The 13,155-nt window shown below is 48.6% G+C and overlaps 1 protein-coding gene across 5 annotated transcripts in view; it reads left to right on the top strand.

The window, feature by feature from the left end:
- The window catches only part of NAALADL2 (N-acetylated alpha-linked acidic dipeptidase like 2), a 659,014-nt gene that overhangs the window by 92,551 nt on the left and 553,308 nt on the right, over window positions 1-13,155 (top strand). For 3 of the 5 annotated variants that reach the window (XM_081190169.1, XM_081190166.1, XM_081190165.1), the window contains exon 1: window positions 1,150-1,358. The exons of the other annotated variants lie outside the window; for them this stretch is intronic. In XM_081190169.1, the coding sequence (XP_081046295.1) occupies window positions 1,316-1,358 (43 nt within the window). In that variant the 5' untranslated portion in view covers window positions 1,150-1,315. Of the gene's footprint in view, window positions 1-1,149; window positions 1,359-13,155 lie in introns of those variants that run through there. 5 annotated transcript variants of the gene reach the window in all.

Raw genomic sequence — 13,155 nt, 5'->3', positions numbered from 1 at the left:
GGGCCCCACTCTTTTGGGGGCCCCAAAACATTTTGAAGGAAAACAACAACAACTGGATGTACATTCCCAAAATATAAGATAAAAAACAAATAAAACCTACATACAGCAACAGTGTTTTGTGTTGTGTAGGCTCCTATGATGTAAGTCTAGCCTGCTCCCTAAAATATCACTGGTTTGCCCATTACTATATATAGGATGCCTACATTCTGCATGTGCAAATGGCTTTAGGTCCATACTTAGGTCCATAAATTAGGTCTATTAGTCCATAAATTACCATATAGCATATATTCAACACAAAAAACAGTGGCAATTTGTTGTTGACAAAGAACAGCTGGACATATAAAGGGCCCCATTACCTTCAGTAGCCCACAGCCTCATCAAACCTAAATCTGGCCGTGGCTACAACCCCTTCATTTTGTTATATGTCGTTCTGTGTGCTCCATGTTTCCTTAGCATTCACACATGTGCTTTTACACCCATGTACATCTAGAGACAAGATGAATCTGCCCCGTGAGAGGTTTTGCTTCTAGAGAGTAAGAGGAGGAGTCTGAAACCAGAAGCATGACAAGTCGCAAAAAGTCAGTTCAAAAAGGCATGCCACAAATCTTTACTGATTTATCAGGGAGAGTTGCCAGAAAAAGTTGGCCTTTTCCTTGCAGACAGAGACAGCTGGAGATGTGCTTTTAAAGCACGATCGTATCATGCAGTTCAGGTTGGAATGTGGTTAAGGTTGGGCCTTTTAAAACTTTCCTAAGAACCTTTCCCTATTTCTGTGGAATTTTTTTTGGCCTTCCCAGTGAACCCAGATATTAGCTAACTGACATTACTTGCTGCTCTCCCCAAATCCCCACCTCTCCTGCAATCAGGTGCACAAAAAAGAAACAGACACTAGGAATCCCAAGCCTTCGGTGTTGTGACTAGTCACATTAGCTGCTAACAATGTACATAGCTCAAGCAGCGTTCTGCCCTGCCTAGAAGTGAAAGTAACAGAGGAGTGATTAAAAAGAGAGAGTGAATAAGAGAGTCCAAAGTTAGACAGCTGCCGTGTTGTCCGAAGCACATGGTAATTCAGCGGACGAGATCAAAGGATGTGATGTCACTTTATAGAGAACAGAGAAACAGGTCAGGCGAGCCCAGGTAACTCGGGAAGGCAGGTTGCTAATTATTCCCAGAAGAAAGTAAGGTGTACGGTTACATTGCTACAGTAGGAAGTCAGGAGGTCAAACTTCCCCAGTCACCGACTCAGCTGGGCACTGCCTGGTTTCTCGGCAAAGATCCTGCTGTTTTCTTCCCCACATCCCACAATCCTTAGAACATGGGAGAGAAAGAAAAGAGCTTCGCAAATCCCCCCTTGCAAGGTAAGTGTGTGCAAGCGGTGAGATCACCTTTGTTGTCTGCGAGGAACAGGGATTAGGTTTGAGGCAGTTAATGTTTAGCTCTCGGAAGCTACAGGCAGCTGCTGTCTGTCATCCCTGGTGGAGCTTTGCGCCTACACGTGGATGTGTTCTCTGGGGAAGCGGGGAAAACCCGGTCCCTTCCTGCGATCCTTTTATGTTCTCTTTTTCTTGGAAATGCCTCCTCGATTCCGAGGAGTTGTGCTGAGTTGGACTGTGTTTTTCAAAGGACTGGGAAACATGCCATTCTTGGATGAAAGTCAGCATTTAGCTTCCGGTTCCTTGTGGTTGTTGCAGGTTATATTTTGCGGTTTGCAGTTTCCTTGAGTTGGAGGACTATCTTCAGTTTGCAATGAGGAAAAAGTGAACTTGAGGACATGGCGTATCAAAATCCAAGAAAATATACGCACTTGCAAATTTACTGGTGCTCCTATCAGCGGAAGAACTAATTTGACTTGTAACAGTTATTTTGCACAGCCAGCTGGACCAGTCCTAAACATGTTTACTTAATTGCAGTCTCTGTTAAAATTCAATAGGACCTGCTTACCGGCAAATAGGCTTTTGCATGTTGCTGTACAACGTACATTGTCAAACTTGGCGGTGACATATGAAACAATGGCTTCATGACAGATGATTCTGGATAGGTGTGTACATAGCCAACTTTATGGTGAATACAAATTCTTCCTTGGCAACCAGGCAAACCTTGCACACATTGCTGTGCTTCTATCCACCCCCTTCCTCTTTTTTGGCCCCCAAATAACTAAGATTCATACCTGTGGGCAGGTAAGCAAATGGGCCAGTAATGTGTCTGGGGAAGCTGTTTCATAACAAAGCTTTGCTGAATGCCATCTGAATGGGTGGTGGAAGTGGAAGTGGGGAAACTCTCTAGACCCATTTTATTATTGTTGCATTTTTTTAAAAAATCAAAGAGCACAAATTTCGTTTTAAAAATGCTTCTCACTCAGGTGTGACTATACCCGCAGATTAGAGCAATGAGGCCGGTTAGGTGACCTGGCTGCCAAGATGGTTCCCTCTTTTTAGTGGCACCTTTAGGAAGACCCAGCCACTTCAGGATGATGGATGGAGGCATAGCTAAGGAAGCTGTGGGGTACATTAAGTAAAAGAATGCCTCAGAATTCCTTAAACAAGGAAAGTTGAGATAGCATACAAAATTTGTTCAGGGCAAAACAAATAGGCAAGGTTTGTGACTTGGCTAGGCGAAGGGCCAGGTAAGAGCCAAGATGGCAGCTCTAGCAGATTGCTCCAGATGATGATGATGATGATGATGATGATAATTTATTTCCACCCCGCCCATCTGGCTGGGTTTCCCCAGCAACTTTGGGTGGCTTTCACCTAACATTAAAAACAGAATAAAACTTCAAACATTAAAAACTGCTCTAAACAGGGCTGCCATCAGATGTCTTCTAAAAGTCGGATAGTTGTTTATTTCCTTGGCATCTGATGGGAGGGCGTTCCACAGGGCGGGCACCACTACTGAGAAGAGAGACCTACTAAACCTCTTGGTGTAAAGATTAGCAGAGGGGGCCTGCTTGGTAGTTCTACCATCCATCTTCATAAGTTTTTTTGGGGGGGGGGCTGGGGGCTGAGAGAAGTTATCATCTGTGGTGCTCCCTAAGCTGTGGAACTATCTCTTTGACTCCTAATATATATTGTGGGACGCGGGTGGTGCTGTGGTCTAAACCACAGAGCCTAGGGCTTGCCAATCGGAAGGTTGGTGGTTCGAATCCCCGTGATGGGGTGAGCTCCTGTTTTTCAGTCCCTGCTCCTGCCAACCTAGCAGTTCGAAAGCACATCAAAGTGCACGTAGATAAATAGGTACCGCTCTGGTGGAAAGTTAAATGGCATTCCTGTGTGCTGCTCTGGTTTTGCCAGAAGCGGCTTAGTCATGCTGGCCACATGACCCGGAAAAACTGTCTGCGGACAAACGCCGGCTCTCTCAGCCAGTAAAGCAAGATGAGCACCGCAACCCCAGCATCATTCATGACTGGACTTAACTGTCAGGGGTCCTTTACCTTATATATATATATTGGAACTTACCCTATCCTCTTGACTGTAATCTGTATTTTTAAATTGTCATAACCTGCCCTGGGACCTTATGTTGAAAGGTGGGTAAGAAATAAATAATAAAATAGCATTTGTATGCAAAATTATTAAAGAAAAAAAGTGGGTAGAGGGAGGGGAAGGAGAGGAAAAAACAACAAGAAGAGAACAAACAGCTCACAGCAACACTCTAAACATCAGTACAGTATTCCTGTTTTGCACATACTGATGGATGCATGCCATCCAAATGTTTGACTACGTATCCAAGTGAAGCTGGTGTTTATAAAAAGTGCATTCAAATGTAGCAAGAGTCTTAAGATCTGCAGACCATTTCAAAATAGATGGTGGGTATTTATCCTTCCAGGTTCAAAGCATTTTATCAGCCTTAAGGGCTCACAAAATCATTTTTTTTGTTGCTGTGTTGTTAATTCTCACACCATGGGAATATGATTTAAAAGTGTGCAACACAGAGACATCTGTGAATATCACAGATTTCACCAGTGCAAAATGGAAATGGACAAGAAGTTGAGAACAACACAAAACATCCCTGGATGCACCTCCAGCATCTATCTGAATTAGATAACGTCTTCCTAAGGAGATGTTGCGTTGAGTCCATTCTACTCAGGTTATCAATATTTGAAACTTCAATCTCTGTTTTAAATCTGATGATGATAATGATAAAAGCATTTTTGCAAAGCATTTTCCCTAATATAATGCATTTTTTTACACATTACTTTCACACACACACACACATATATGTGACACTTTGCCTTAATACACTCATTTTTTAATGCATTTTTGAGTTGGCGTACTGCATCACACATTTCAGAGAGGTGTGAATCTTAAAAGACAGCTGCACATCACTTTGCATATTGGTTTGTGAAATGGGAATTGAACCATCCCCCTCCCTTAGTGTTCACTCGCTGCAGATGTGTTTATCCAGGGACTTGGTAATGTAACTTTAGAGGGAGACTTCTGCCTTTTTGGTTTTTTGCTCGCCTTATCTCTCCACCACCTTGAGCAAGCATTTCAGATTGTGATGGTGAAATATGCAGATGCTCATTTTCATGTGGATTAATGTGAAGCCTAAAGCAAGCAGGGTGTGGTTTTTGGAACAGGTAGAAAGTAAACACCAAATAATAGGCCTTTTGATGGCTGCTTGTTTCAAATTGGCACATAATTCAAAGACTTTATGTATCTGAGGAAGTTTGAGGTAATTTCTTGTATTTATATCCTGTCTTTCTCCCATCATGAAGTCTAAAGGCACTGGTAAGGCACATTTAGACATTGTGGAAACTCAGACCTGTTTAGCTTCCGACAGCTTCCTATGCCTTCAGATCACACCCCAGGACTTAATATACATATTAGGGTGTGGAACCAGATTTCCACACATATTCATTGTCTCTATTTTCCTGGGATGTGGTTGTTGTAGTAAATAAATTAATACAAAAACAGCTGGTAGTTAAAATCCATTGAGAAGTACAATAGAATTAAGAATGTGTAGAGCGCATATGGCATTCTTCACCTGATTATTTGACGGCACATGATGCAATGCACAGAGGGGGCTGTGGCACCCCCCACAATATTGGTCCTAACTCCAGCATCACACACTTCTTTGATAACTCAGCGGTCAGTGTGACATTTGAAAGGAAAGCCATTGGGTTGTATCCAGTACTGCCATTCTGCTTTTGCTTGTGCAACAGAACATCCGTCTCGTCTCTCCCATGCAGTCCCCCCCCCCTGAAAATCTGCAGCCAGGGTTGGTCTTACCATTGGGCAGAATGAGGTGGCATTCTCAGGTGCCAGATAGATGCCTGAGAAGAAAGCTGTGTGTGCTACATGGGCTGCCTTGCACCCTTAAGCTGCCATCAGTGGAGGACGCCTTCCCATTGCCACTGTTAAGTGAGATTCAAATGCTAGTTTCTTGGCTATCATGCATAGAATGTGATGCATGTCTGGGGGTGGAAGGCTAGCCTGTCAACTTCAGTTTCTCATTTATCCAGTCTTGAATTCAGTTCACCCCATTTCTGCAGTACTTGAAATTGTGAAATTTTGCCAGCCTTTTAGTGCAAACGTCTCCTAATGAAAATGTTTTTGTATGCAGTTTTGTATGCATATCCCCCCCTTTTGCTACTTTAATGTTTTCTTATGCAACTTTCATTGGTATGTTGATTTTTATGCATATTCCCCATAATACACACTTTTTAAAAAAAAAAATGGAAAAAAGGCTTGAAGAACAGCATCACAAAATTTGGATAAGTGTAGATTTCAGTTCTCATATTATTTCAGAATGTGTGAATTTGAGAGGTTTGCTTTTATAAATGCAAACAGAATTGAATCCCCCCCCCCGACTGCAGTGTTGGCAGTGAGGCAATGCCATCAACTTGGGCTGCACCAAAGCCGGCTTGAAGACACCCCTGCCCAGCTACTGCCAAACGTATGTTTCATGCCCTTCAGAAATAGATGGCAAGAGTTTCCTCATCCGCTTCAGAGCAGCTGTAAAGCCTCTGCTTAGCATATGCATTTGCATTGTCAAAAACTTTTTAATTGGATGCAACGACAGATGCACAAAGCGCTCGGCGAAGAGGGGTGGCATGTCGCCGTGGTGCCGCTACGACTGAAACAAACACAGCCTAATTGACAAATCATACTGCAACCTGCAAATATTGATTTTATGGTGCGTGGGGTTGGGGGGAGAGCTAAAGCACAGCAAGGTTAACTGTTTTGCCCAGAGTGGTATACCGTGTCAGCTGTGAAGCACTAGAAATAGAACCGAGAGCTCCAGCTTTCCGTCCCTGTGCTCCTGTGCTCACTTGGTTTTAGGAGCCTTTCCAACATTCACAGGTGTGCCGGCCTGATTGTCTCTTAGCATAGCATGCCTGCTAATGCAGCGTGAGCTGAAGGTAGCACCATCCCAGTGCAATGAGAAGGGGAAGAGTGAAATTAATGGATTTGGGGTCCTAGTTGAAAAACAAACCCAACAAATTTAGGGTGCAGACTTAATCATTGTGGGGAGGTGTATAGCTTTGAGCAGGCATGGCCAAGTTTGGCCCTCCAGATGTTTAGGGACTACAGTTCCCATCATCCCTGACCACTGGTCCTGTTAGCTAGGGATGATGGGAGTTGTAGTCCCTAAACATATGGAGGGCCAAGTTTGGCTATGCCTGGCTTAGAGGGAGAACATCTGCATTGCAAGCAGAAGGTCCTAGGTTTAATCTTCAGCATCTCCAGATAAGGATGGGAGAGATTATTGTCTGAACCACTGGAGAGCTACTGCCTGTCAGTGTAGACAGTACTGAAGTAATGATGATGATAAATTTATTTATACCCCACCCATCTGGCTGGGTTTCCCCAGTCACTCTGGACGGCTCCCAACAGAACATTAAAAACACGGTAAAAGATCAAACATTAAAAACTTCCCTAAAAAGGGCTGCTTTCAGATGTCTTTTAAAAGTCAGATACCGTATTTTTCGTCCCATAGGACGCTCCGTCCCATAGGACACACCTAGTTTCTTGGGGGGGAAATAAAGGGGGGAAAATCCCTTTATTTCCCCCCCCAAAAGCAGGTCGGGGAAACAGAACCAGGTCAAGGAACAGCGGGATGGCGGCGCTGCGCCTCTCTGCTGTCCCCCGAACTTGTGGGGCTGGCCGATGTCTGCCCTGCGCTAGGGGCGCTCTGCATCAGGGCGCCCCCCCTGCGGGGCGGCAGGCTGCTATCCGCAGCGTGGGGAGCCTTGCGGGGAACTCCTGCAAGGCTCCACACGCTGCGGATGTCTGCCTGGCACGGGGGGCGCTCTGCTTCAGGGCGCCCCTCGCGCTGGGCAGCAGGCTGCTATCCGCAGCGTGGGGAGCCTTGCGGGGAACTCCTGCAAGGCTCCCCACACTGCGGATGTCTGCCTGGTGCGGGGGGCGCTCTGCTTCAGGGCGCCCCTTGCGCTGGGCAGCAGGCTGCTATCCGCAGCGTGGGGAGCCTTGCTGGGAACTCCTGCAAGGCTCCCCACGCTGCGGATGTCTGCCTGGCGTGGGGGGCGCTCTGCTTTAGGGTGCCCCTCGCGCTGGGCAGCAGGCTGCTATCCGCAGCGTGGGGAGAGTTGCGGGGAACTCCTGCAAGGCTCCCCACGCTGCGGATGTCTGCCTGGCGCGGGGTGCGCTCTGCTTCAGGGCGCCCCTCGCGCTGGGCAGCAGGCTGCTATCCGCAGCATGGGGAGCCTTGCGGGGAACTCCTGCAAGGCTCCCCACGCTGCGGATGTCTGCCTGGCGCGGGGTGCGCTCTGCTTCAGGGCACCCCTCGCGCTGGGCAGCAGGCTGCTATCCGCAGCGTGGGGAGCCTTACGGGGAACTCCTGCAAGGCTCCCCACGCTGCGGATGTCTGCCTGGCGCGGGGTGCGCTCTGCTTCAGGGCGCCCCTCGCGCTGGGCAGCAGGCTGCTATTCGCAGCATGGGGAGCCTTGCGGGGAACTCCTGCAAGGCTCCCCACGCTGCGGATGTCTGCCTGGCGCGGGGGGTGCTCTGCTTCAGGGCACCCCTCGCGCTGGGCAGCAGGCTGCTATCCGCAGCGTGGGGAGCCTTGTGGGGAACTCCTGCAAGGCTCCCCACGCTGCGGATGTCTGCCTGGCACGGGGGGCGCTCTGCTTCAGGGCGCCCCTCGCGCTGGGCAGCAGGCTGCTATCCGCAGCGTGGGGAGCCTTGCGGGGAACTCCTGCAAGGCTCCCCACACTGCGGATGTCTGCCTGGTGCAGGGGGCGCTCTGCTTCAGGGCGCCCCTTGCGCTGGGCAGCAGGCTGCTATCCGCAGCGTGGGGAGCCTTGCGGGGAACTCCTGCAAGGCTCCCCACGCTGCGGATGTCTGCCTGGTGTGGGGGGCGCTCTGCTTTAGGGTGCCCCTCGCGCTGGGCAGCAGGCTGCTATCCGCAGCGTGGGGAGAGTTGCGGGGAACTCCTGCAAGGCTCCCCATGCTGCGGATGTCTGCCTGGCGCGGGGTGCGCTCTGCTTCAGGGCGCCTCTCGCGCTGGGCAGCAGGCTGCTATTCGCAGCATGGGGAGCCTTGCGGGGAACTCCTGCAAGGCTCCCCACGCTGCGGATGTCTGCCTGGCGCGGGGGGTGCTCTGCTTCAGGGCACCCCTCGCGCTGGGCAGCAGGCTGCTATCCGCAGCGTGGGGAGCCTTGCGGGGAACTCCTGCAAGGCTCCCCACGCTGCGGATGTCTGCCTGGCATGGGAGGCGCTCTGCTTCAGGGCACCCCGCCCGCCGGGCGGCAGGCTGCTATTCGCAGCGTGGGGAGCCTTGCGGGGAACTCCTGCAAGGCTTCCCACGCTGCGGATGTCTGCCTGGCGCGGGGGGCGCTCTGCTTCAGGGCGCCCCGCCCGCCGGGCAGCAGGCTGCTATCCGCAGCGTGGGGAGCCTTGCGGGGAACTCCTGCAAGGCTCCCCACGCTGCGGATGTCTTCCTGAAGCCTGGAGAGCGAGAGGGGTCGGTGCGCACTGACCCCTCTTGCTCTCCAAGCTTCAGCAAAAGCCTGCATTTGCCCCATAGGACGCACCCAGATTTTCCCTTCATTTTTGGAGGGGAAAAAGTGCGTCCTATAGGGCGAAAAATACGGTAGTTGTTTATTTCCTTGACATCTGATGGGAAGGCATTCCACAGGGCAGGTGCCACTATCGAGAAGGCCCTCTGCCTGGTTCCCTGTAACCTCAATTCTCACAGTGAGGGAACTGCCAGAAGGCCCTTGGAGCTGGACCTCCGTGTCTGGGCTGAACAATGGGGGTGGAAATGCTTCTTCAGGTATACTGGGCCGAGGCAATTTAGGGCTTTAAAGGTCAGCACCAACACTCTGAGTTGTGCTCAGAAATGTACTGGGAGCCAATGTCGGTCTTTCAGGACCAGTGTTATATGGTCTCGGCGTCCACTCCCAGTCATGAGTCTGGCTGCCACATTCTTGATTAAGTTGTAGTTTCCGGGCTACCTTCAAAGGTAGCCCCACGCAGAGCTCATTGCAGTAGTCCAAGCAGGATATAACCAGAGAATGAACCATTCTGGTGAGACAGTAGGGTCTTAACTGGCGTACCAGATGGAGCTGGTAGACAGCTGCCGTGGACACAGAATTGACCTGCACCTCCATGGACAGCCGTGAGTCCAAACTGACTCCCAGGCTGCGCACCTGGTCCTTCAGGGACACAGTTACCCCATTCAGGATGAGGGAGTCCTTCACACCTGCCCGCCTCCTGTTCCCCCAAAACAGTACTTCTGTCTTGTCAAGATTCAACCTCAGTCTGTTAGCCACCATCCATCCTCCAACCACCTAGATGGACCAATGGTCCAACTGGATATAAGGCAGATTCCTATGTTCAGACTCAGAAGTAAGAATTGGTGTCTTATGCTATAACAGTCTTGCACCAGGAATTCTGCACCAGCTGAAGTTTCTAAACTGTTTTCAGAGGCAGCCCTATGTATAATGCATTGCAGTGATCTAACTCAGAGATTACCAGAGTATAGACAACAAAGGTGATGCTATTGCTGTCCAGATAGGGGCACAGCTGGGCAGAAGCTGGGCACAGCAGAAGTTGATAGAAGGCAGTCCATGCCACTGAGGCCACCTGACATTGATGGAAGTACCCCCAAACTGTGTACCTGCTCCTTCAAGAGCAGGCAACCTACCATCCTAGGAATCCCAGGTGTGATCTAGGAAACCACCCACTAACAGTACCTCAGTCTTATCTGGATCTAAGTTAGGGAGCAAGCCTTAACGCTGGCACAAAATACAACAGATTCAAATCCAGGAGGAAGGCTACTGTTGGTGGAACCAGCCCAAGCCTGGTACACTTGGAATTGGATTTACTCCACTCTAAGGGTTTGCAGGTCATGTGATGGATCATCCAGTGTAAGTTTCTCCCTCTGCTCAGTCCCTTCCATGCCACACTCCCAGAATGCCCCTTTTGGGGAACTTATACAGTGGTGCCTCGCAAGACGAAAATAATCCGTTCTGTGATTCTCTTCGTCTAGCGGTTTTTTCGTTTTGCGAAGCAAGCCCATTGAAGGATTAGCGGATTAGCGCTATTAGCTCTATTAGCGGCTTTTAGCGGCTTTTAGCGGCTTATCTGCTGATCGGATCAGCTGATAAGCGGCTTAGCGGCTTAGGAAAAGGGGGGGGAGGAAAAAAACCAGCAGGAACTCGCAAGACATTGTCGTCTTGCGAAGCATGCCCATAGGAAATTCGTTTTGTGAAGCACCTCCAAAACGGAAAACCCTTTCGTCTAGCGGGTTTTCCGTCTTGCGAGGCATTCGTCTTGCGGGGCACCACTGTACCAGCTTCAGCTGAACCAGTAAGGGATGATGGGGGTTACTCCCGTATAGCCTCAGATGAGTCAGAGATCTATCACTCGCTCATCCGGGTGGATCTTGTGCTTGGATTGTCCCCTTGGTTATGTCCATTAACTTCAATGAATCTACTCAGAGTAAGACTAGCATTGAGTACCACACCAGATTTATGGGTGCTGCCTTACACCAGGGAAAGCTGAGGAATTCAATTTTGCTAAGTCTGATACAAACTAACCTGATCTACACCTCCTGTTCAGATCAGAACATAGTTATCCTTTGGAGTTTATAATTCTCCAAATTGTGAGGGCGATTCTCTCCTTAAAAAAATAATGCATCAAAATGAGTGTTAAAATATGTTTTGAAATGTGTTGCTTTATGAGAAAATGCACTCAAAATGTGCATTTAAATGCTAGTTAGGTGTACATTTCCATGCAGTTTTTTTTTTAATGCAGGTTGATTCCAAACAGGGGAGAAGGGGTGTTCTGCATGTAAAGCATATTCTTTACTAGTGAGCTATCGTCTGTCTATACCTGTGTTATGCTTATTCCCAGCTGTGCTGCCTGAAATCCTTTTTAAACTGGGAGATACCTTTCAGCTTGGACCCTCCAGGAGTTTAAATGGATTAACTCTCTACACTCCCCAGCCTCGGATATAGTGCTACTAATACCTGATTAAACAAGCCATCATCCTCTCCCCTGCATTGCAATGGGGAAAGCTCCCATTGGTGCATAGCTGTCGACGTTTCCCTTTTTTAATGGGAAATTCCCTTATTCCAAATAGGATTCCTCGCAAGAAAGGGGAAAAGCTGACATCTATGCATTGGTGTAAATAGTAACTCTCCCCTTCCCCACAAGGTTAAGTACAAACATGAATGAGATGTTCCTCACACCAAATAAAAATAAAATAATAATAATTTATTATTTATTTGGGTTTCCCCATCCTCTCTGGGCGGCTCCCAGATTAAAAACAGAATAAAAGATCAAACATTAAAAACTTCCCTTAACAGGGCTGCCTTCAGATGTCTTCTAAAAGTCAGATGGTTGTTTATTTCCTTGACATCTGATGGGAGGGCGTTCCACAGGGTGGGCACCACTACTGAAAAGGCCATCTGCACACACAGTTGCTAATGAAACATTTAGCATATTGTTTTTTTAAAACAAGTGGATTATTTCCTTTTCATAAAAGTGTACTGGATCAGGCCAATGGCCCACCTAGTTCAGCACCCTGTCCTCACAGACCCCTAGCAAACACACACACACACACACACACACACACACACACACACACACACACACCAGTGAAACCATGATCTTTAGTACTGGTCACTGCTGGGTGGATTGTGCCGTGATGGAATGGATAAACAGACCAGTTTCATAGCTATAGTTTGTTAGCGACTTTCTCAATAAAGTTGGCTAGACACTCCCTCCCCAAATGCAAGCAAACATAGCCTAGGGGGAAATGGTTGTTGCTGCCCAAGTGGCTCATATTCTATCAGTTTTCAGGAGTCTAGTTGATACCTGCAACTTGCATTGAATACAGACAACCTGCCACGTCAGGGTTTGTGCTTTGTCTGGAGCAAACGGAGGGAATTTCCTCCACATGTTGGGTTCAATTACATGGAGCCAATCACTGACCTACAATGGAGACGAGGGACCTGGGGCCCACCAGATGATGTTGGACTACAACTCCCATCATCATTGACCATGCTGGCTGGGGTCTATGAGAGATATAGTCCAGAAGTATCTGGTGGACCATAGATTCCCCTCCCTTGGCCTAGATGGGGTGGTCCACAGAAATCATAAAACATTATTTCCAAGTAATGTGGAATCATGGGAAGATGCCAAGGAGTCAGACCATTGGTCCATTTCTGAGTGGAAGGGGCTCTCCAAGCTGGTCTGGTGATTGAACCAGGGATTTCTTGCATGCAAACTGCATGCTGTACCACTGAGGCATATTCTAGCTTGAAATTGGTATTTGCTGCATCACTTACTGAACTAGGTAAAGGTAAAGGGGTCCCTGACCATTAGGTCCAGTGTGTACGACTCTGGGGTTGCGGCGCTCATGTCACTTTATTCGCTGAGGGAGCCAGCATACAGCTTCCTGGTCATGTGGCCAGCATGACTAAGCCGCTTCTGGCGAACCAGAGCAGCGCACAGAAACGGCGTTTATCTTCCCGCCGGAGTGGTACCTATTTATCTACTTGCACTTTGATGTGCTTTCGAACTGCTAGGTTGGCAGGAGCAGGGACCGAGCAACGGGAGCTCACCCTCTCGCAGGGATTCAAACCGCCGACCTTCTGATCAGCAAGCCCTAGGCTCTGTGGTTTAACCCACAGCACCACCCGCGTCCCACTTACTGAATTAGCTTGTGTCTATACCCATATTTGAA

This window comes from Podarcis bocagei (assembly GCF_964188305.1).
Source record: "Podarcis bocagei genome assembly, chromosome: 4".
NCBI classification, from domain to species: domain Eukaryota; kingdom Metazoa; phylum Chordata; class Lepidosauria; order Squamata; family Lacertidae; genus Podarcis; species Podarcis bocagei.
Note: the sequence above shows the minus strand (reverse complement) of the source record. Positions and strands in the feature narration are given on the sequence as shown.